Source organism: Crinia signifera, chromosome 9, assembly GCF_055691185.1.
Source record: "Crinia signifera chromosome 9, ASM5569118v1, whole genome shotgun sequence".
Taxonomy (NCBI): domain Eukaryota; kingdom Metazoa; phylum Chordata; class Amphibia; order Anura; family Myobatrachidae; genus Crinia; species Crinia signifera.
This window is the reverse complement of record NC_139225.1, coordinates 21479863-21505117: the sequence shown is the minus strand read 5'-3', so window position 1 is coordinate 21505117 and position 25255 is coordinate 21479863. Positions and strand designations below refer to the sequence as shown.

General features: G+C 47.8%; 1 protein-coding gene across 9 annotated transcripts in view; it reads right to left on the bottom strand.

Annotated features, from left to right (window-relative positions):
- DAB2IP (DAB2 interacting protein) overlaps window positions 1-25255 on the bottom strand; it is a 499976-nt gene that overhangs the window by 78111 nt on the left and 396610 nt on the right. For all 9 annotated transcript variants that reach the window (XM_083161386.1, XM_083161390.1, XM_083161388.1 and 6 more), the window contains 2 exons: window positions 23886-23984; window positions 22389-22943 (listed from right to left, as the gene is read on the bottom strand). In XM_083161386.1, the coding sequence (XP_083017512.1) occupies window positions 22389-22943; window positions 23886-23984 (654 nt within the window). The remainder of the gene's footprint in view (window positions 1-22388; window positions 22944-23885; window positions 23985-25255) is intronic.

Here is a 25255-nt window from a genome sequence, read left to right as displayed (position 1 = left end):
ACCCAGGTTGTAATGTGGAGCCCACAGATCAAAAAGCCGAGATGACCTTCGTTAGGTCAATCTATAAATGAGTCGCACAATAGCCACCGGCTGCAGTGTATGGCAGATCTCTGATAAGCTGGATCTGAAGGGAATCAGCTGTCAGTCAGACCTTCCTTCTCTCCCTCCTCAGAGCCACCCACAGAGTAGATCTCCGCAAATAACGTCAGGAAGAGGATATAAGGGGCAACGTTTAATTGCAGTGGGTGCGGGATGCGGTCATTTGGTCTACAGCATTATGGTCGACAGTCATTAGGCCGACACCATTAGGTCGAAATGGGTCTAGGTCTACATGGTTCTAGGGCAAAAGGTCATTAGTTTGACAGGTCGTTAGTTCAACAGGTCATTAGTTTGATATAGCCTAGGTCGACAGTCAAAAAATCGACATGGAGTTTTTCACTGTTCTTTGAGCCAACATGTGCCGACAGGCGGTATTTCATGCCCTACCATCCACTAGGGCGTGGTGGGAGAATAAAATAGTGTGCCCAGCATAGCGAGGCACCGTGCCCGACGCATTGCACTTTAAACTGTGTCCATGTCGACTGTGTTGACATTCAGGTAAAAAAACAGTGAAAAAGCACATGTCGACCTTTTGACTGTTGACCTAGACCAGGGGTTCTCAAACTATTTGCTCTGGGACCCTGTCAGACAATAAATATTATTACAGTACCCCAGCAAGTTACCACAGAATGGCCGCCATATGTGTGGTCAGTGAAATGAAGTGACTGCTATTGTGACAGGGAGGCAGTGGGTAATGAGGGGATGGAAAAGGGGGTAGGGCGATAGAAGAGGGAAGCAGAGGGTGTTTACTTAATGAGTTATCCCCTGTCCCCCCTCAACAAACACATTTGTCTGATGGCCAGCAACATGGAGTCTTGACCCCATGCTGAGGTGGTCGGGACCCACTTTGGGGTCAGGACCCACAGTTTGAGAACCACTGACCTAGACTAATGACCTGTCGAACTAATGACCTTTCGACCTAGAACCATGTCGACCTTTTCCCACCTTATGGTGTCGCCCTAATGACTGTCGACCAAATGATCCCAACCCGTGGGTGCAAGTGGAGGACATGACACTGGAAAGATGGATGACACAGGAAGTCCTGGGAGCTAGTAGCACAGAGGAGGAAGGTAGAACACGGAACCGTATACAGAATGAGGGGTGACCACCACGGGACAAAATCCTGGGTGACCACCACAGGACAAAATCCATGTCAACCTTTTGCGTGTGTCAATCTTATGTCAATGTTGTCCTAGACACTGTAGAACTATTATCCAGATCTCGTGGAAAACCACAAAAGACTTTGGACCCTCTCCAAAAGGGTCCTGTTACTCACATCCACTCAGAACCAAAAGAATCTTCAGGTCCCCCTTGCAGAAGCTCAGATGGACCCCATGAATTACCAAGCTCAAAAGGCCCCTTGGATGGTCTGGCCTTCTTTCAACTCACGGCTTGGGGTCATCCCTTCGGGAAACGGTCCTCTGTCAGACCAGACTAAGTTCGACTGTCCCCAAGGTCGACAGGGTTAAAGGTCGACATGGCTCAAGGTCTATATGACTTACGGTCGACATGGTTTTAGGTCGACAGTCATTAGGTCGACATGAGTTTTTCACTGTTTTTTGAGCCGACAGGCGGTATTTCATGCCCTACCATCCACTAGGGCGTGGTGGGAGAATAAAATAGTGTGCTGAGCATAGCGAGGCACCGTGCCCGAAGCATCGCGAAAGAAGCGAGCGATGTGAGGGGCTGCGGTTCAACTCCAACTGTGTCCATGTCAACTGTGTCGACATTCGGGTAAAAAAAAAAACAGCGAAAAACCCATGTCGACCTAATGACTGTCGACCTAAAACAATGTCGACCTTAATTCATGTCGACATTGAGCCATGTCGACCTTTAACCCCGTCGACCTTGGGGACAGTCAACCTAAGTCTGTTCTGACAGATGTACCGCTTCCATCCCTTCCACCCCAGGGTTGGCCAAAGCTTCCTCTATGGGAAACGAAATCTAAGGCTGGGTACACACCAGAACAACCATGATCGTGCGACGATCGTGAAACTATTTCCTTTGAATTCGCACAATGGTCTCACAATGGATTGGAGTATACAAACACACACGATCGGTACCCAATCGAATGTAGATTGACAAATCTTTACTGTAGTAGGAAAAATCTCCAATCCAACAGATGACCAGTAGGGGCGCGCATAGGCCTCTACCGATTGACACAGGACTATAGCTAGGACTATAGCTAGGCATCTACCGATTGGCGCAGGACTATAGCGAGGCCTCTACCGATTGGCATAGGACTATAGCTAGGCCTATACTGATTGGCGCAGGACTATAGCTAGGCCTATACTGATTGGCGCAGGACTATAGCTAGGCCGCTACTGATTGGCGCAGGACTATAGCTAGGCCTCTACTGATTGGCGCAGGACTATAGCAGTGGCGTAGCTACGTTTTGGGCGCCCCCCCCCCCGCCAAGCACCCCTACCCCCCTGCCTTGCCGCCACGCCGCCTATGCAAACCCCCTTCCCCCCAATCCCCCACAGACTTACCTATCACGCTGGTCCCGGCGGCTCCGTTCTTCTGCTGAGGACCACCACAAAATGGCCGCCCCCATACAGCAGACAGTTTCAGAGAACTGTGTGCTTTATGGGGGCGGCCATTTTGTGGTGGTCCTCAGCAGAAGAACGGAGCCGCCGGGACCAACGCAATAGGTAAGTCTGTGGGGGATTGGGGGGGTTTAACTATAGCACCGCAGCCCCCGGCGCCCCCACATGCACAGCGCCCCCCCGCGGTGGCGGGGGCTGCGGTGCTATAGTTACGCCGCTGGACTATAGCTAGGCCTCTACTGATTGGCATAGGACTATAGCTAGGCCAATCCAGATTAGCGCAGGACTATAGCTAGGCCTATACTGATTGGCGCAGGACTATAGCTAGGCCTCTACTGATTGGCATAAGACTATAGCTAGGCCTATCCAGATTAGCGCAGGACTATAGCTAGGCCTATACTGAACTTATCTATGAAGATTTCAAAGGCAAAGGGTAACACAAGTCACGGCGCCTTCAGAAAAGTTTAATGTCCTTGTGCTGAAGACCTGGTTATGTTGCAGTGATTTCACAGGTCCACAAATAACCACGCTGTCTAAGGGGGGACCTCGAGCGCTCTCCTCTTCTCTCATATTAGGGAGTTGAAGGCTGACTTTGTACATCAAGCTGTCACTTTGTGTCACATCACATTCAGGTGAATGACTAAATACACTCGTCTATGAAGAAAGCGCCGTGTTATTTCAGCAGAACACAATTCGCCATCAGAACTGAAATGCACACACTCGGGGAAAGGTCACAAAGTGACAGAAGGAGTATAACAAGTCCACTTTTACTGCCTAACTTTAATATGGCAGCCACAGCATTCAGGCCTACTACTATTCAGATGCTGCAGTGTGGTGCAGGAACTAGGGGTAGAGGACATGTGGGTGCTGCAGGAACTATGGGTAGAGGACATGCGGGTGCTGCAGTGTGGTGCAGGAACTATGGGTAGAGGACATGCGGATGCTTCAGTGTGGTGCATGAATTATGGGTAGAGCACACGTGGGTGCTGCAGTGTGGTGCATGCATTATGGGTAGGGAAATGCAGGTGCTGAAATGTGGTGCATGAATTATGGGTAGGGACATGCGGGTGCTGCCGTGTGGTGCAAAGAATTATGGGTAGAGGACATGCAGGTGCTGCAGTGTGGTGCAGGAATTATGGGTAGGAAAATGCGGGTGCTGCAGTGTGGTGCAAAAACTATGGGTAGGGAAATGCGGGTGCTGCAGTGTGGTGCAGGAACTATGGGTAGAGGACATGCGGGAGCTGCAGTGTGGTGCAGGAACTATGGGTAGAGGACATGCGGGTGCTGAAGTGTGGTGCAGGAACTATGGGTAGAGGACATGCGGGTGCTGCAGTGTGGTGCAGGAATTACAGACACAGGACATAAGAGATGTGGCACAACACACAGGAGATGATGTCCACGTTATACCTGTAATGGCAGAGCCACATCTCTACCTCATCAGTCGGCAATTGGGGGTCCTGATTCTGCCTACATGCAACTCTCCATCATTCACATTGTATCTGTGACAGCCAACCGAGCTGTGGTTGGCCAGCTGTGGAAAGTCTGACAGAGCCCAGAGACCCGGAGTCTGATGCCTATTCGCAATTAGTGTCAACATGAAGCTGATGTGTTTATTCCCAAATGAAGCTGCTGAGATCATTATGCAGATTTCTGTGTATCTGTGGGTAAGAGCGTAATGTCAGACTCCTCCCAGTCTGTTACCCTGTGCGCTGTCTGACATCAGAGCGCAGCATCAGTTACTGCACACAGTATGCCCCTCTCTCACATTCCTCCAGTGCATTCATACACACATGGAGATTACAGATTCTTCCTCCTCTTATGTTGCCAACGTTTCAGTTTCACCAGAACAGTTATCGGCCTGACGCAGCATAGCATTTCCCACAGTGGCAGCACTCCATCTACATATAGGACTACCCATATGATATACACATCACACGGAGCATCACGCAGCAGTGTACAGGCCTATGCCAGGATCTGTATATGGAAAGCAGGAGAATATTAATGTCCAGACTTACAGTTTCTCTTTAATATTTGATTGGCACACAGACACCTCGGGAGAAAGTCTGATACCAGCTACAATTAGCAAGTGGTAGCCAGATAGTGCAGCATCTCCGAGGGGATCCTCTGCGCTTCCCCATTGTGTATATGATCTTTAATAATTCTCTGTGATGAGGAGATCTGTATAACGTGGGCAGATAATGATCTGCTGGTTCTTACAGAATAAACATGTCTGCTGCAGACTGAGTTCTACTCCTAGAGCGCATTCTATAGGTACAGGAGAGATGGTATTCCGGCCTGGTCTCCCAAGACCTCACATACCCAGTCACAGTAAGACTATGGTCTCCGGCACAGCTAAGCCAAGCATTATCTGGGAGGATGACAGAACTTACTAGGAGAGGTGAACAGTAGTAAAATGGAGGAGAGGCCTAGAGTGGAGAGGTAAGGAGAGAGCTAGGCGTAGAGCGGAGAGGCGGGAGCCAGGCATAGAGCGGAGAGGCGGGAGCCAGGCGTAGGGCGGAGAGGCGGGAGCCAGGCGTAGGGCGGAGAGGCCAGAGACAGGCATAGAGCAGAGAGGCGGGAGACAGGCATAGAGCAGAGAGGCGGGAGACAGGCGTAGAGCCGAGAGGCGGGAGACAGGCATAGAGCAGAGAGGCCAGAGACAGGCATAGAGCAGAAAGGCCGGAGACAGGCATAGAGCAGAGAGGCCGGAGACAGGCATAGAGCAGAGAGGCGGGAGACAGGCATAGAGCAGAGAGGCGGGAGACAGGCGTAGAGCCGAGAGGCGGGAGACAGGCGTAGAGCCGAGAGGCGGGAGACAGGCATAGAGCAGAGAGGCGGGAGACAGGCATAGAGCAGAGAGGCGGGAGACAGGCATAGAGCAGAGAGGCGGGAGACAGGCATAGAGCAGAGAGGCGGGAGACAGGCGTAGAGCCGAGAGGCGGGAGACAGGCATAGAGCAGAGAGGCGGGAGACAGGCATAGAGCAGAGAGGCCAGAGACAGGCATAGAGCAGAGAGGCCAGAGACAGGCATAGAGCAGAGAGGCCAGAGACAGGCATAGAGCAGAGAGGCCAGAGACAGGCATAGAGCAGAGAGGCCAGAGACAGGCATAGAGCAGAGAGGCGGGAGACAGGCATAGAGCAGAGAGGCCAGAGACAGGCATAGAGCAGAGAGGCGGGAGACAGGCATAGAGCAGAGAGGCCAGAGACAGGCATAGAGCAGAGAGGCGGGAGACAGGCATAGAGCAGAGAGGCAGTATGGAAAGATGTAGAGCAGAGAGACGGAATGGAGAGACGTAGAGCAGACAGGCGGGATGTAGCGGTGGCCCCACGGCATCTATCTTTTGAGGCATCCCCGGTCCCAATGATGTAACAGATCATTGGGACCAGGGATACCTCTGAAGACAGAAGTCAGGGGATCAGGTGAGTATGGAAAACCAAATCTAGGTGCAGGGGGAGTTAAAAAAAAACAACAAAAAAACAGGTACCTGTGTAGTTTCACGGCGCCAGCATGGCGCCGTGCTACTTCCGCCACAACTATCTAAAATAAACTAACTTAACTCCATGCCAACATGGATAGTTCATACCCCCACTATCCATGTTGGCATGGAGTTGATTTTAGATAGCGTGGCGAGCGTAGCGAGCCACTGAGCCCGCAGCGTGGGCGAGCGAAGCGAGCCCCACAAGGGGACTCAGACGCACGGCGCCATGCTGGCGTTGTGAAACTACACAAGTACCAAAAAAAATACCAAAAAAAACGGGATATTCTATAGTGAATACTGGAGCTTACACTCTGTTTTCTCTCTCACACACACACACACACACACACACACACACACACACACACACACACACACACACACACACACACACACACACACTCACTCAGTATAATCACACATTTGTATTACAAGTATTCTACATCAAAACAGTTTATAGTTGATGCTTCTCCGCGGTGCTGAGGGAGAGGCACAACACCTTGTACACCTCACTACACTCCTCAGCTGTTAGGGGTACACTTACTAAGATGGGAGTTCTATTTAACATGGGATGATGCTCATACTAGCAATCAGATTCTACTTATTTAGCAAATTTGGTTGCTATGGGCAACTTTCCCTCTTTAATAAAACTCCCATCTTAGTGAATATCCCCCTAATGGTGCATAAACACTAAGCGATTTTTGGCCGGCCCATCGATTATCACGGGGGTGGACGGCTGTCCAAACCAGGACGCTATGGAAAGCCATCCACTCAGCTGGTAATACCAGCAGAACGCCAGCGACGGCCGGCGATGATGCGGGAGCGTGCACGAGCCCTCACCACCCGGCCATACACACCGAATGCAGCTGACAGCACCAAAAGTGAGCTGCTTTCAGTGTATATGGGCCTGAGTATGTAGCTATGGCTATAGGGAATCACTGAACCTCACCAGGGAAGAGCTAAATCCAGGAGCCACTGTCCAGTGAGTTATAAACAGGATATAATCGGTCATACAATAAGGACTATAACTCCCAGCAATGGTCCTTCCAGAACCCTACAGGGAAACAGGATATACGTGGCAGAATACAGATGCTGTGCATGGCTGCCACTGAGACAGCCTATGTCCCCCGTGTAATGCATCCTATAGAACAGAGTGGACAATGCAGCGTACCGGGCCTGACTCCTCGCTCTCCCTGCAGTAATTGTGCACTGGGATGATGGAACCGCGCACTTTCCTGTAGCTCTAGAACAATAAAAGGACACTTAGAGAGCAAACATTAATAACTGTAAGACACGCGGCTGTGCGCTCCCCCCTCTGTCTCTCCTTGGGCCTGTCCTGACCTGCTTCATTTCAGATGAACGGACAAAAGATTAATCATATTTTATTTGGGGGGGGGGGGATTCACTGTCAAGGACATCAGAATAGCATCCGTCATGTAAGGAGGTATTACAGTCACTGCGACAGGACAAGATACAATATAATATTATAGAACTGAGCTCCGGGCAGCATGTACAATATTACATCAGGGTAAAGAACCAGTTATGCAGCCATCGGCCACAACATTAACGCCTCTGCCTAATAGGCCACCATCCTGCAACCCAGCGAGGCATGAGTTCCCCATACCTCTGCAGGAGCCCTGTGGTATACGGCACCAGGCGTTAGCAGCGGGTCTTGTTAGCTGCGAGATGCCGCCTCCAAGGCTCAGACTGGTCGTCCTAGCAAATCCCACAGCTGTTTGAATTGGATTGAGATCCGGAGAATTTGGGGACCACGCCAGCGCCTTGAACTCTGTCATGGTCCTGTGTGTTCTGACACCGCTCTATCCTAGCCAGCATCAATGTGTGGCATAGAATTGGACGGACTAGCCTTTGCTCCCTACGTGTAACACTATGACCCTGTCACTGGATCACTGGTTGTCCTACCTTGGACTGCTTCTGCTAGTTACTAACCGCTGCACAATGGGAACACCACACAAGTCCTGCGTGTTGTACATGCTCTGCCGCCTAGCCAACACAATTTGTCTATCAAAGTCACTTAGATCCTCAAAAATGCACATTTTTGCCTCCAACACATCAACCGTTGCCATGGTAATGAGATGACCAATGTTCTTCATCTCATCTGTCAGTGGTTTAATGTATTTCAGTATTTATAGTCACGCGGATGTTCTGAGGTGATTTGGGAAACTGCAGGCACAATTTCGCCCTACCCTGTAAGTACTTTCACATGCAGCTTCACTCCTCTTTCAGCCCAACATCTCCTGGCCTCCCATCTTCTTCCCATACACCTTCCCTCGCTAATACCAATAAAACATGCATGAACTTCACTTGAGAGCTCTTTGTGATGCAGTTGCACTGTTCTTTATTACATTTCAAGATGCTGACATACATGGGATTCAAACCCATTGCCTGTGGCATTGCATTCAGACACTGAGACATTGAGCTATCTGCCCTTGCATAGAAAGCTATGAGAATGGTAACTAACTGAAGCTCACCTTGGAGTTTGTTAAATATTCAGCAGTAAAGCAGATAGTGTGTGGCTGCAAGGGACTGGCGGTGTGGCTGCACACTACTGTACTTAGATCTGCAGGGCTATTTTTCAGCAGGCTCCAGCAGGAACTGAGGCCCTTATTCTAGTTCACTCTTTCTGACAAAATATTTCTTAGATGGACAAAACCATGTGCACTGCAGGTGAGGCAGGTGTAAAACCCCACCCAAATCTAATTATCTCCGCATAAGTAACACCTGCCTCACCTGCAGTGCACATGGTTTTGTCCATCTAAGAAATATTTTGTCAGAAAGAGTGAACTAGAATAAGGGCCTCAGTTCCTGCTGGAGTATACTGGGACAGAACCATCGCAGAACAATTAGGGTGGTATCTAATTACATGTGCTTTATGACGTATCCGATAAGATCTTCCCTAACAAACAAAGAACCAGGAGAGCTATTCACCACTGGCCGGCAATAACCGGGATATTTGCTAATTGCAGAGATTCAGCCATCCAGGGGCAATTACAGTAGCCTGTAACCCGCCCACACCCCTGTAGGGGCAGACATCCGCTAGGGAGATACATCCGTGGGAGGCTAGCCGGTAGGTTTATGGGCTCTTTGCTGCCTTTTCTGATCCCCAATCCTGGGCTTAGTGAGAGAGACGTAGTCTAGCGGCCCTGGCTTATTATTCCGGGCAGAGAATTCTCAGAACACTTTATAACATTCATTTCTAATTCACGTTCTGAGACTAAAACCAAACCTCTGAATCGGCCTTTATGGGAAAATACAGAATCGTTAGGACTGAAATATGAGCTGAACGTGCTGGAAGCTTTCATACCGCGTCCCAAGTTCATATACGCAGCACTTTATTCTGCCAGCGATCCTCGGGCAGCTTCTATATGTGGCCAACATCCGAGGTCTCCGCCGGTGCTGGCCTACCAGCTGTAACTAGAGATGGTCCACCGGCTCCATTACATAAAACACCCCCAAGAAACAGGTTTTAATTTCAGTGTTGACAATTAGCGTGCTAGCCTATTGTCCCCATCGATTAAAGTCATTGTGGAGATACAACGCAGGGATTCCCCCAAGTGGAGCCTCGGAGGAGTGTGGCCACAGCCTCGGAGGTCTGTCACAGTGTTCCCAGAGGTCTGCACCAATCAGAAGGACAATACTCACCGGCGCAAATTATTAATTATTTGAATTAAATGAAAAAGCATTGAAGAAACTGAATGAAACACCGTAACATCGCCACAAAACAATCGATGAGCAGGAAGAAAAAAATCACCAGTAAATAAACAAACATCAACTGCTAGCCATCGAAGTCAGATTGCCATTCCTAGCTGTAATTAGCGTTCAGTTCGACATACTGTATAAGGGTGTCACGCACCGCTATATGAAGTAACTGTACAGGTCCCGCTGTGCCATATACAGACATAGCGGATTATGAGGCCTTCTAGGTAAATCTTCGGACCGATTGCTGGCATCCTACTTCTGATGGACACTGAGCAACCATGATTGATCCGATTTTGGATCGATGGTATGTGTATGTGAGCGGCAGATTAAAGACGCTGCCAGTGGGAGTGACTATCAATTCCAGCGTCTACAGAATTACCATGTTGCCAACGCAGTGTACAAAGACACAGTCACAATGGGACTTGCGTGCTGTGTGAATCGGGGGTCCAGATTCGGACGTGTACGCAAAACCAATGGTTTTATGTTCAGATCCGAAGTGGTCTGCACAGGTGCATGATGGGTCTTACGGAAAATGTGTCCATTTCAGTCAGTGTCTGTGATTGGTGCAAACGAAGATACTCACCATAAATGGTTCTGTGCAGCTCTAATAAAAAAATGATGTCCCCTTTATGGGCTTCTCTAGGGGCCTATTCATCATTATTGGATGGGAATGCTTCTGATGGTGGTTGGCTGAAGGTGTTGGAAGGAGGGAGGTGACCGCAGGAGGGCGGAGAGGACTGGATGTGAACCACAGATAACTACTAATATCAGCCTGTCTATTGGTTGCTATCGGAGACCTCATACTGCAATCGCACCTCGCCAAGCACCCTGTGACATTGCCCACAGCCCCCAGCATTGTAATCAGCCTTCATGCCACACAAGGCGCCCCTTCCCTGTTCCCGGCTGACAGATTAATGTGGCAGCTTCATGTATGGACGCTACCCAATAACTCAGAGGAAGGACAATGGGCCTGTGTAGCAGGGATGGAGCAATTAATCATCTCGGCTCAATGTTCTGTGGTGCGAATATAAATATCTGCAGCTTTGATGGTAAGCTCTGTTGGTTACTAATAGGATCCCACAGAAGGATCTGTACGTGGAGCCCGGCGAGTGATCCCACTTCTCTTTGCAGGAAGATTAATTATCATCAGCAAGGATGCCGTTCCTGTGGAGAACAGCCTGCTGGATGTAGACACAGAGATGCGCAGAATTCCGTTACGGTCTCTGCAGCAGAGAGATCCTGTGTTCTGAGCTGCTGTTAGTGTGGATGTATGTCATTAGTTATATACTGGTCTTTATTCTGTGTTCACACTATACCCCCCCCCCCCCCATCTCCTATTTACCATCCGTCAGCTGTAATTCGCAGTTGCTTTGGCACCTGAGGAAGACTTGCTAATTGCTCATTTCCCCCCACCGCAGTCACACGTTCTCCGACACAGTAACTGTTTGATAATTCTCAGCCCATTATTTCACCTGTCCCAATATATGTGGATACTGAGATTTTTATATATATATACATTGCTGGGAGGTGTTTGCCACTTTGCGCAACACAGCGACAGCGAATGAATACTAGGAGCACCCGCGAGTACTTTATAAAAGTCGCTATGGGGGTACCGTTATGAGACAATGGCAAGGGAAACCACGAGGCATGCTAAAACATGCAAGTGCCTGGAATGATTGAATATATGACCTACCGGCAGATTTATCAATTAGTGATAATCTTGTTATCACTCATTCCAAATTATCAATGGCGCTCTAGCCCAGTGGTTCCCAACCTGAGGTACTAGTAGTCCTGGGGGTACGCTGCAGACCAGTTGGGGTACTTGAAAATAATATTGGTAATGGCGGAAGAAGAAAAAGTTTCCCGATGGCAGGAAGAAGAAGTCTCCTGTTGCCATGGAGACGAACCACGCTGCGTCACTTCCGGTTCCATCTGCAGCTTCATCAGCGTCTCCTCGTGCTTTTGCCCAACCAGCAGTCCACTGGGAGCTACCTGCGCTACCCTCAGACACCAGCGATCATCTGCCCCGCACTGACACGGGTGAAAGAAGCATTAAGGTGCATACACAAAGGCATTTATCGCTGGCAATATGGTCGCTGAGCGACCATATTGCCAGCGATTGGAGTGTGCACCGGCGATAAATCACCAGGTGCGCGCTCCCGTTTTTACCCCCCTTATGATCGCTTTTCACAGGAGCTTGCTCCTGCGACCAGCTGATTCCCTCTGCGGCTCCCCCGGCAGAGGTTCCCTTTCATCAGCGACCGTCTCTGGTCGCTGTTGAAAAGGAGACACTGAGCAATATATCGCCCCCGTGTGTACACAGCTTTAATCCTACAGGCGATAGCGGGAACTCTGGAGACAATACACAGCCAGCAGCCAGATACAGAGGAACCCAATTCCTGACCATATACTAGTCCACAGCTACTCCTTAATATAAGGACACGTGGATATTTCAAATTGAGAGAGGTACTTCTAAATGAAAAGCCTAATCAAGGGGTGAGGGAGAGAAAAAAGGTTGGGAACCACTGTTCTAGCCAATCAGCTCCTGTCATTTTTCAAACACAACAATTTGGAGATGACTGGCTGGAGCATCGTTTGTCATTTGGAACTAGAGATACAAGACACTCATTGATAAATCATTGAGATGATCCCATGAGTATCCCTAAGGCCGCAGTTAGCACAGCTATGGATGGTGCTCGCAGGATGATAATGGCATCTGACTGAATATCTCCAGGCATACAACCTGGACCTACATGATATCAGTCCCTATGGAGGCAATTCAACTAGCCGCAAAGTTCTGAATGTTTTTCTGGAAGCCACCAACATCGCACCTTTTTCCTGGCACCCCACGGAGGTGTCCAGAATGTGGGGCATTGGGAAACAGGAACTCCTGGTGATGAGCAGAAAACTGGACTGCCCCCATTATTTAGGAGGTACGCCAAATAGCACATACTTAGGGCAATCTGGATGCAGGAGGAACAGGGAAAGAGAGAGTACACTGGGTGACCAACCAATCGCAGCAACACTCTAAAGGTGGCCATACCCCTACAGATTTATCTTCATGGTTATGGATGAGAGCAAATGACAGTTGACCATTTGCTTGGAAATTCCGGGAAACTGACGAACAGTCATTCAGAAATGACCAGATTTTTGTTCCAACCAGCCAGATCTGAAGATAAATCTGTAGGTGTATGGCCACCTTTACCTTCACCACCACAGCAGTATCACCCAATAAGACCAGAATGGTAACATTCAACCCAAGACCACTCTAACCGCAACTGGTTATTACAGAATCATAAGAACAACAACAAGACCCCACCACCAACCTGAAACAAACTCAGAAGACCCTACCCAAGGCTGTGTATCCGACGTGGACACCAATTCACTTGGTGTATAAGAGAATATTCACCCGGGAGCTCAGACATGTGCACAGAATGCCATTACATTATCATACAGGGGCACACTGGCTCATCTGCGCTGAAGATAAAATGCTGCTTTCACACTTTGATTTCAGCTTCATTCCAGCCCATCAATGGCATTTCATCCCGAGCTTACACAGACGACTCTCTGTCATCTCTCCAGCTATGAAATGTCACGCAAAGCGGCGGGTGATGGGCAGAAGCTGGAACAAAACTCACAGAGAAGCCTCATAAAAATACTGTACCAAGCTGAGACATCCCGGACCTCTGTGATGTGAGAGGGAAGCGCGCTACGGTGGCGGAGCAATTGGAATGAAAGTGGATCAACAGACAGCGATGTGTCATCCGTGTGTGACGGACATGGTACAGAAGGGAGAGTTCAAAGAGCTCTATCAGAGACTGCAGTAATATAGTCCACAATGACCATCTGAGGCCGCAGTAATATAGTCCCCGATGCCCATCTGATGCTGCGGTAATCTACAGTAGGCCTCAATGCCCATCTGAGGCTGGCGATGTATCCAAGGGCATTGTTATAGTATGTCAGATACTGTAGATACAGATATGTCCAAATACATCAAGCCTCCATACGCTACAAGTTGCATTACACAACGGGTGAGCTCCATGTAACTCGGTAGTCTTTTTTGCAAAATGGAGCAAACAGGACACACAAGCAACTTCTGCTGATTCAAATATGTGGCTGCTTTATAATGGAACATTAGTCTTGTCCAAGTTGTAAGCAGAAACAGCAGCACTCGCACACAGAATATAGACATTCCATATGTCATTTTACTCCGCAGAAGCTGCTTGTGCATCACATTCACAACATTTTGCGAACAAGTCAGATTTTACTGGAAAAAGTCGCAAAAAAAGTCCTTGTTGCGCCATGAAGGGTTGTAGAGATCGGCCGACGTCTCATATGAACACAGGTAGCTGTATACCAGGCATACACAATGAATGATGTTTCATTCCAATTCAGGAAAGGACATATCGGGCTGATATTGTCTCAGTATGTATCTGGCTATGCTCCAAACATATACACATACATACATACATACATACATACATGTCTGAGAGTATATTTAACTATGTATCTGCTGTCATGCAACTCAGTAGCAGCCAATCAGCTGTTACCTATAATTTCAAAGGATGTACTTGCTAAATATATTAGACAGAAACTAATTGGTTGCTTAAGGCAATGTCTCAACTCTTTAGAAGTCTTAATACATCTCCTCCTATACACAAAAAGATGGAAACTAAGCTCCTAGAGACCCGGATCCCGACGCCATTCCTCTACAAGAGAACATTCTCATGTATCCTTATTCTGTACAGTAGAAGAAAGATGGAGGAACATTTGCAGCCGCACCCAGGGCCCTCTTCATCATGTTGGCAGAAGTAGGTGAGACAGTCACATAATTATGCGCATTTTCTCTCTGCGACGTTGATGAATCCGCTGCTGCTGTTCCATGGCAGAATCATTCCCGCGCTGCAATATTTGCATCCAGCCGAACGTTAATAAGTTACTAGAATCACTGCATAAAAACAACTGCGAAAGGAAACGGAGTCTGAGTTATGAAACTGAGCTCTGTACGGATACAGCGGCCTAACGGAGTCTGCGCTGCTGAGTTATGGAACTGTGCTCCACACTGATACAGCGGCCTAACAGAGTCTGCACTGCTGAGTTATGGAACTGAGCTCTGTACGGATACAGCGGCCTAACAGAGTCTGCGCTGCTGAGTTATGGAACTGTGCTCCACACTGATACAGCGGCCTAACAGAGTCTGCGCTGCTGAGTTATGGAACTGTGCTCCACACTGATACAGCGGCCTAACAGAGTCTGCGCTGCTGAGTTATGGAACTGAGCTCCACACCGATACAGTGGCCTAACAGAGTCTGCGCTGCTGAGTTATGGAACTGAGCTCCGCACTGATACAGTGGCCTAACAGAGTCTGTGCTGCTGAGTTATGGAACTGAGCTCCACACTGATACAGGGGCCTAACAGAGTCTGCGCTGCTGAGTTATGGAACTGAGCTCCGCACTGATACAGGGGCCTAACAGAGTCTGCGCTGCTGAGTTATGGAACTGAGCTCCGCACTGATACAGGGGCCTAACAGAGTCTGCGCTGCTGAGTTATGGAACTGAGCTCCGCACTGATACAGCGGCCTAACAGAGTCTGCACTGCTGAGTTATGGAACCGAGCCCCGCACTGATACAGCGGCCTAACAGAGTCTGCACTGCTGAGTTATGGAACCGAGCTCCGCACTGATACAGGGGCCTAACAGAGTCTGCGCTGCTGAGTTATGGAACTGAGCTCCACACTGATACAGCGGCCTAACAGAGTCTGCGCTGCTGAGTTATGGAACTGTGCTCCACACTGATACAGGGGCCTAACAGAGTCTGCGCTGCTGAGTTATGGAACTGAGCTCCGCACTGATACAGGGGCCTAACAGAGTCTGCGCTGCTGAGTTATGGAACTGAGCTCCGCACTGATACAGGGGCCTAACAGAGTCTGCGCTGCTGAGTTATGGAACTGTGCGACACACTGATACAGCGGCCTAACAGAGCCTGCGCTGCTGAGTTATGGAACTGAGCTCCGCACTGATACAGTGGCCTAACAGAGCCTGCGCTGCTGAGTTATGGAACTGAGCTCCGCACTGATACAGGGGCCTAACAGAGTCTGCGCTGCTGAGTTATGGAACTGAGCTCCGCACTGATACAGCGGCCTAACAGAGTCTGCGCTGCTGAGTTATGGAACTGAGCTCCGCACTGATACAGGGGCCTAACAGAGTCTGCGCTGCTGAGTTATGGAACTGAGCTCCGCACTGATACAGGGGCCTAACAGAGTCTGTGCTGCTGAGTTATGGAACTGAGCTCTGTACTGATACAGTGGCCTAACAGAGTCTGCGCTGCTGAGTTATGGAACTGAGCTCCACACTGATACAGTGGCCTAACAGAGTCTGCGCTGCTGAGTTATGGAACTGTGCTCCACACTGATACAGCGGCCTAACAGAGTCTGCGCTGCTGAGTTATGGAACTGAGCTCCGCACTGATACAGGGGCCTAACAGAGTCTGCGCTGCTGAGTTATGGAACTGAGCTCCGCACTGATACAGGGGCCTAACAGAGTCTGTGCTGCTGAGTTATGGAACTGAGCTCTGTACTGATACAGCGGCCTAACAGAGTCTGCGCTGCTGAGTTATGGAACTGAGCTCCACACTGATACAGTGGCCTAACAGAGTCTGCGCTGCTGAGTTATGGAACTGTGCTCCACACTGATACAGCGGCCTAACAGAGTCTGCGCTGCTGAGTTATGGAACTGAGCTCCGCACTGATACAGGGGCCTAACAGAGTCTGCGCTGCTGAGTTATGGAACTGAGCTCCGCACTGATACAGGGGCCTAACAGAGTCTGCGCTGCTGAGTTATGGAACTGAGCTCCGCACTGATACAGGGGCCTAACAGAGTCTGCGCTGCTGAGTTATGGAACTGTGCTCTGCACTGATACAGCGGCCTAACAGAGTCTGCGCTGCTGAGTTATGGAACTGAGCTCCGGACTAATACAGTGGCCTAACAGAGTTTGCGCAACTGTGCTCCGCACTTATACAGGGGCCTAACAGAGTCTGTGCTGCTGAGTTATGGAACTGAGCTCTGTACTGATACATCGGCCTAACAGAGTTTGTGCTGCTGAGGTGCGTGTGTGGCCTATACAGCGCACCCACCATATCGCTGGGCTCGTAGCGGTAACTAGACCTCTAACGAATATCATGTCCAGTAATTCACTCCGATTTCCAGGTAAACCGCCGCTTCCCCGCACAGCACCATGTGTAAATGGTGGGGCTGGCGCAGACACGGGAACACATTGAGTTGCATAGTGCGTCAGATATCAGCAGCTGGAACTCATCACCAACTTGTCGTGGTGTAAGGCGATAACGCCATGTCACAGGAACAGGTTCGGTGCACTCCTTGTGGTGGACGTGCTTGGATGGCCGGGACCAGGTCATCTGCCCTGCCGTCTAATTTCCTGGTGGGGAGTTAGGCTGACAGAGAACATTACACGCGTATGAGGTCATGTTAGCTTACTTACTGAACCACCGTTGTAATTCTATCACATCAGCAACTAAAGAAGAACTAAAAAATGATCTATTTAATAATAAGATAATGAAGTACGAAGATGTGGACTTCTATCAGGATGAAACCAGTTGCTGTAGAATCAGTCTGGAGAGGTCTCCAGAACCGGACACCGCGTTCTGCCAATGTTCTAGACTAGGAAAACGTTTCAGGATCCAGCCCCCCGATGACATCAGTTTGTCAGTTTCCCGACCTCAGAATAACATAGATTATATGTATTTGGATTTTGTTATATAGCCGGGTACACACGGATAAATTTGAAGCCCGATGTGGGCGTTCCCGATCGATGGGAACGACCAATCGTTCCGTGCATCATTACCGATGCGCATACCCGCGAATTGTTAACGATGGTCTATGATCTTTCCTGCATGCAGAAAGATAATAGACAAATCTTTTGTCAAGTGTATCCAATCGTTCCGTGTGTACGCACAATGAACGATTTGATACACTCATTAACGATGTCGGAACGATTCCGACATCGTTCCGTTTGTACCCACCTTAAGATTGCACATGTTGCGCCACTGTTGGGATATAACATCAATTGCGCACGTTTGTGACTTGTCGATACCCCTGCGCTGTGGGATACTGGCAAGTAAGCAGTATGCTAATTTGTAATGGAATATTAATACAAGACAAGTCGTACAAAGCGCCATTCGCGCCGGGCAGGCAGACAACCCCACCGACAGATGTTTGCAGATTAATTCTTCAGCAAAGGTGAAAAATTCATTGGCTCTGAAATCTCCTCATTGGCAATGCATGAGCGGCCGGGAAACCAGCAGAACGGGGTAATAGCGCTGCAATATCCCAGCACGCTACAGTGGGTCAGACATGCTCAGTACGGCTGTATAGTCTGATCTCTCGGGGTCTCTCCTGAATGAGATCAGCAACAGGACTTTATAACGGGTGAAGCACTGGTGTTAGACCATCCTCAGCTGCCTACATCGCAACAGGATGCCTGGCTCTGACGCAACGTATACCAGGCTACAGATGTAGTGTTTGGTCTCCTGGACTGAGGGTTAATGGGCTACAGTGATGTCACCACTACTACACATATACAGTATCCATCAAAGCACATACATACAAGACAGCCCACTGATATTTGTGGTCATACAATAATAAGCGTCTGATATTTGGAGTCCCGTAACGTTTGTCAGTGCCACCACTAAAAATGGCAGTGTGTGTGCTCAGCTCCTGTGTCTGAATCCAGCTGTTCCCCTGGCAGTTGATGCTAGGACCTGTAGTGCTATACTGGAAGCCTCTGGCCACTGACGCTGCATATACACCACAAGGAGAGGAAATCGTGGGCTGATTATTAATGGATACAGGACTTACAGGTCAACCACAAACCCACGTTCCTTTCCCCAGATATAAAGGACACTGCCTGTTACATTGCTGGCCGGTGAGACTGGCAGCTCACCAAACCCAAAGAAACAGCGCCCACCGGCTGCCAGCGCAGGCAGCTCATAACTGATATGAATCACAGATAACGCCAGGAATCCCAGTCCAAACAGGGGTGCGGGGAGGCAGGAACATGGATAATTAACACACGTCTGTTTCCATACAGTTCTCATTTATGTTCCTTCATTAACATCACAGTCTGTTCTTCACTCTAGGATAGTACTCCAAGAGCACGATCATAAACACGGATATTAATGTAATAATCACCAATATCACCAGTACCACCCAGGAGGATTAGCAGTGTGGGGAGGTCTCCAACAAATCCAAATGCTCACCTTATATCACCCAGATGATCACAGATCCCTCATGCAAGATAACATTACTGATCTCTCTGGAGACCTGCAGAACATTGCTCTGTCTTACCCCCTGGCACGTACATAGTGACACAGTCTGCAGATTATTGCACTTCTGACATCTCTAGAGGTCTGGAGAGCATTGCTCTGTCCCATCTACCCCTGGCAGGTGGTAATGACAGGGATAGAAGCTTGTATAAAGAGACCGAGATCACACACTTATACACATGTATACCAGGGTATACTAAGCATCAAAAATAATGAAGAGAAAGAAAAGACAGTTGTTTGTGGATGCACTCCTGATCTTGAGAAATAATACAATGATTAGAATATATTTTTCCTTTTTTATATAAAATCGTGGGGACCCCTATCGTCTTTATTAGTATACAATTTGACAAGGGGTAGTCCACAAGAGTGTGCGAAAAAATGAGAGGTTAAAATATACCAACATACATATATACACAGTGATGAAAAATAAAGATTAGTGTTGGACAGAATTTAAAACGTGTAGGCAGATTTCATAGGATGATTCAATTATTTGGTAGTTCAGGTAGTATTCCCTTGTAGCGTGTTTATGTGTCCCACTGTTTGTCAATATTGATTTATTGGTCTTATAACCCTTGATGTACTAAGGGCATGTGCCACTTATTGGGAGGGATTTTTGTAGCATACCCCCACTATCCACGTCGGCGTGGAGTTGATGTTATATAGTGTGGCGAGCGCAGCAAGCCACCGAGCACGAAGCGCGGCGAGCGCAGCAAGCCCCGCGAGGGGACACGCATAACTTCACATGTATTCCGCGTCCGCTCGCCACACTATATGAAATATAGTGGGGGTATGAAAAGGTCGGAGGACGCGTACTGCCGCCGCTCGCCATACTTCGGGTTGGCGTTGATCGTGGGGTGGCGTTAACAATGGGGGGGCATTTTACCTAATAATTAACCATCATGGGGGGTATACAATTAAATAATCGGGTCTGGGGGGCCATTTAACATTGGGTACAATGTAAAAATCGGGTCGGTCGCGTCGCATCGCATGCCGGTGTAATTGCATGCGATAAGACCGATTTTTACATTGTACAAGGAACGTCCAAAACCCCTGAAAATCGGGTCCCACCGCATGCCTTAAGTACTGGCATGCAATGAAAAAATCGGGCGCCCAGATATTACACAAGTACCCAGTTTTTATATGTTGTCTGTCTTTTTTTTGTTATTCTTAGAGGATTAAGCATTCCTTGTTAAAAACGCTGCAGGGGACCACTCTATTAGCTATAAAGGGAATCTTTTTTTGATAGCGCTAGTATTGTGTTCCTATCTATCTATCTATCTATCTATATATATATATATATATATATATATATATGTGTGAACATGCTCAAAGCAAATGCTTCAAAAGCTAGTCAGCTACCTTGTGATTGCCTCTGTGTTTGTGCATGTGTGAGAGAGACAGAGATTTAGTTTTACTCGCTGCCAAGATGGCAGTGTTTCTGATACACAAAACTGGACGCTAGACATATATAAATGTACTCGCCATTTCTATGAATGGGGTGCAAACAGCACTCGACGTTCCCAGGTTGGGGTGCAGTGGCACGTGACCACATGCTCTAATAAATACAAATACTGGGGCTCAACACTCACGCTACAAAAATCCCTCCCAATAAGTGGCACATGCCCTTAGTACATCAAGGGTTATAAGACCAATAAATCAATATTGACAAATAGTGGGACACATAAACACGCTACAAGGGAATACTACCTGAACTACCAAATAATTGAATCATCCTATGAAATCTGCCTACACGTTTTAAATTCTGTCCAACACTAATCTTTATTTTTCATCACTGTGTATATATGTATGTTGGTATATTTTAACCTCTCATTTTTTCGCACACTCTTGTGGACTACCCCTTGTCAAATTGTATACTAATAAAGACGATAGGGGTCCCCACGGTTTTATATAAAAAAGGAAAAATATATTCTAATCATTGTATTATTTCTCAAGATCAGGAGTGCATCCACAAACAACTGTCTTTTCTTTCTCTTCATTATTTTTGATCACTGACCCCCAGTTGGTCAGGATAGCACCCCCGCTATATAAAACAATAAAATAAATAGCGGTCAATACCCGACAATATAGGGTAAAATATACAAACAATTGAGTGCAGACTCCAGAACCCCACCTGTTCCTATACTAAGCATCAGCCTGGTGCCTCCACAGAATTACACTGGGCATCAGCCTAGTCCCTCCACAGAGTTACACTAAGCAGCAGATGGTCACTCCACAGAGTTGCACTGGGCATCAGCCTAGTCCCTCCACAGAGTTACACTGGGCATCAGCCTAGTCCCTCCACAGAGTTACACTGGGCATCAGCCTAGTCCCTCCACAGAGTTACACTGAGCAGCAGATGGTCACTCGACAGAGTTGCACTGGGCATCAGCCTAGTCTCTCCACAGAGTTACACTGGGCATCAGCCTAGTCCCTCCACAGAGTTGCACTGGGCATCAGCCTAGTCCCTCCACAGAGTTACACTGGGCATCAGCCTAGTCCCTCCACAGAGTTACACTGGGCATCAGCCTAGTCCCTCCACAGAGTTACACTGGGCATCAGCCTAGTCCCTCCACAGAGTTACACTGGGCATCAGCGAAGTCCCTCCACAGAGTTACACTGGGCAGCATCTTGGTCCCTCCATCATGTCTATCATATCACAAGCAAAGAGCAACATAGAAAACATTTACCTTATTGTTCCCTGAAATATAATGGTGTACATGACTGACTAAGGGCCAGGATCCTTACTCCGAGATCACCATCACAGTATTCCGGTATTAACAGCAGAAATACAGTAGGGACTCTCTGACGGATATAGATATAGAGGCCCTACCTGTGCTATATACAGGCAGACTGTGCCAATGAAAATGGGAATTTCAATTCATAATACTAAAGAAAGCTTCTCGCCATACCCTATGTAACCATCAAAAACAACCGACTAAACCCCCCTGCAATAAATGAGTTATATCGTATGATGAGGTATTTCCTTCCGCTTCCTCACAACCATCTGAGTCTTATCTCGGACAAAGTCCACGCCATAAACCAGAGACACCATGAGTGTCAGATTCCACCACCCTACAATCTGTGCAGGACATTTATATTACATAGGAGACTGCAGATGCTAAGGTAACAGAAAGCAATGGCGGCAGACCAGGAGAAGACGCTGTGAGTGACTGCAGAGAGGCGGAGGACAAGCTGCCACGCTTACCTTGGCCTTGCCAGTGCTCTGTAAGATATGGACTAGGGCTGACGCCATTTCCTCCTTGTTCTTCACACTCAGGACGCCCTCCAGGGTGGAGCACAGCACCATATAGTTATTAGTGATATATTCTGCAAACTCCTTGTACATCTCCATGGGAAGGATGCTGATACTCTGATAGCGGCTCTTGATGCGGATCATGGGACCCACAGATTTCCCTTTGCTGGTGTTAGGAGACACCACGGGGTACCACTTCTCCACAAATTGCCGCCCCGTCACTGCCCCGATGGGGATGTTCACCAGACCAACATAATTGTTCTTATCCTTCTTCTTCTTCTTGTCCGTCTCCTTGTACAAGTGCACGGTCACGCTCTTTAGGGACGGGAGGTTGTTGAACTCAAAGTGCTCGCCCCAGAAGACGTTATCCGTCTTCAATTTGCAGGTAGTTCGTGCATAAAGTACATCGTCCAAATACAACTCGCACAGATACTTCTTCTTAGCGGGAAGGTCCTTCGCCTCAATAATCCACAGCTTCAGCATGTTCTCCACCCGGCGACTATTGTCCTGGGGGGGTGACAGAAAGAGTTACCGGTCAGACCCTTCCAAGGCACTCCGCACATGAAGTATAGGATATATATACAATACAGAGCATGAGAGCGAGGGAGTGCAAGGGGGTATGTAAGTGTAAGGGGAAAAGCAAGAGGAGGTAGCAAGAGTGAGTATAAGGTAGAGAGAGTGTGTAAGGGGGAGAGCAAAAGCGGAAGGCAGCAAGAGTGAGTGTAAGGGGGAGAGCAAAAGAGAGAGGGAGCAAGAGTGAGTGTAAAGGGGAGAGCAAAAGAGGGAGGGAGCAAGAGTGAGTGTAAGAGGGAGAGCAAAAGAGGGAGGGAGCAACAGTGAGTATAGGGGGGTTGAGTGTAAGGGCAGAAAGTGAGTGTAAAGGGAGGGGTAGAGAGAGAGAGTGAGTGTAATGGGGACCAAGAGAGTATAACTGGGAGCAAGAGGGAGAGTGAGTGCAAGGGAAAGAGTAAGAGAGGGACGGAGCAAGAGGAAGCGGCTCTCTGCATTAAACAACTCTACACATCTATGGGATAAGAGATGAAATACTATGTATCTGTAAGAAGACTGGAAGCATGTGGACAGGGGGTGCTTGATACACAACATCCGGCTGCCACCTGCCAGTTTAGAAACGTTTACCGGTAAGTTTAGAAACTTTTACCAGTACTTGTGTAGATTCACGGCGCCGTGCGTCTGAGCCCCCTTGCAGGGCTCGCTTCGCTCGCCCGCGCTGCGGGCTCGGTGGCTCGCCACGCTATCTAACATCAACTCCATGCCAACATGGATAGTGGGGGTATGAACTATCCATGTTGGCATGGAGTGAAGTTACTTTATTTTAGATAGTTTGGCGAGCGTACCCAACCCGGAAGTAGCACGGCGCCGTGAAACTACACAAGAACCCCTTTACCTAGGAAGAAAAGGACAAGTCCCCGTTCCTGTCATTGCCCCTACCTTGTTTGGGTGAACAGCACGACGCAGGTTTTCCATCCATTTATCTCGCTCGGCTGCTGAGCGACAGGAGAAACATTTACTCCCAGAGGATGCTGTAACCTGCGGGAAAAACAGTTCTGTTAGTGCAACCAAACTTATCTGTCCATCTCATACACCTACAATATCAACCATCTACCCCAATCTAGAGGCCTATTTATTAATTAGCAGTGATAACACACTTATTGCAGGCATATCTCTCTCTCTCTATATATATATAGATCATTGGTGGTGTAGGTGGCACTCACGGTCTTTCTGATGATTAAGCCACACAAGGCATAGATCTCTATCTATCTATATATCGATCTATATATATATATATGACAGACAACATATAAAAACTGTGCTAGGGACTACTTGAATATAATTAGATTTATTATCAATACGAATCACTGGCCAGTGAGCATTAAAATAGGAAATTATAAATGAAAAATTATATCATAAGATAATTAATAAATAGATTAACAGTGCGCGAACCGGCAAAGAGACGCTATTTAAACCTGCATTCCCTCTATACACCTGTATCGATCTGAGGAAGCCGCTGCTACCGGAAAGGAGGCGGGGCAATGCGTCATCACCGATTTCATTTTTATACTATTGGTCCATCTGATATATAATATCTGTAATACAAAGAGGCTCCCTTAGGCACCTGGATACCAAACAAAGGAGCTATTTCCAACTTGCTCCCCCCCCCCAGCCTGCTAGGAAGCATTGGGCAGTAAACACAGTACATCCGACTGGGGTTTTACCAAAAATAACAGGATCTTAGAGGAGGACCTCATATCTGTCTGGCCAGACATACCAGGACTGGTAATGTTATCACCATTTAAAAAAAAAAAAATCATTTTTATAACCCTTTTTCCCCTTTTCTAACAATACTAATTTGCATACTTTCTGCTGGGAAAAAAGTTACGGATTATTAACACCTAATATAAGGCACTTTGATGGCTAAATTTAGTTGCAAGCTGTAAAAAAATCTTTTTGCTTTTTTTATGATAATAATTTTTTATGGTCATTTGTGGTTATATTTATGTACTGTTAATTTATTAATTAATTATCTTATTTATAATTTACTATTTTAATGCTCACTGGCCAGTGATTCCTATAGATAATAAATCTAATTATCTAGCGCAGTTTTTATATGTTGTCTGTCATTTTTTTGTTATTCTTAAAGGACTAAGCATTCCTTGTTAAAAACGCTGCGGGGGACCACCCTATTAGCTATAAAGGGAATCTTTTTTTGATAGCGCTAGTATTGTGTTCCTATCTATATATATCTATCTATATTAGTGAACATGCTCAAAGCAAATGCTTCAAAAGCTAGTCAGCTACCT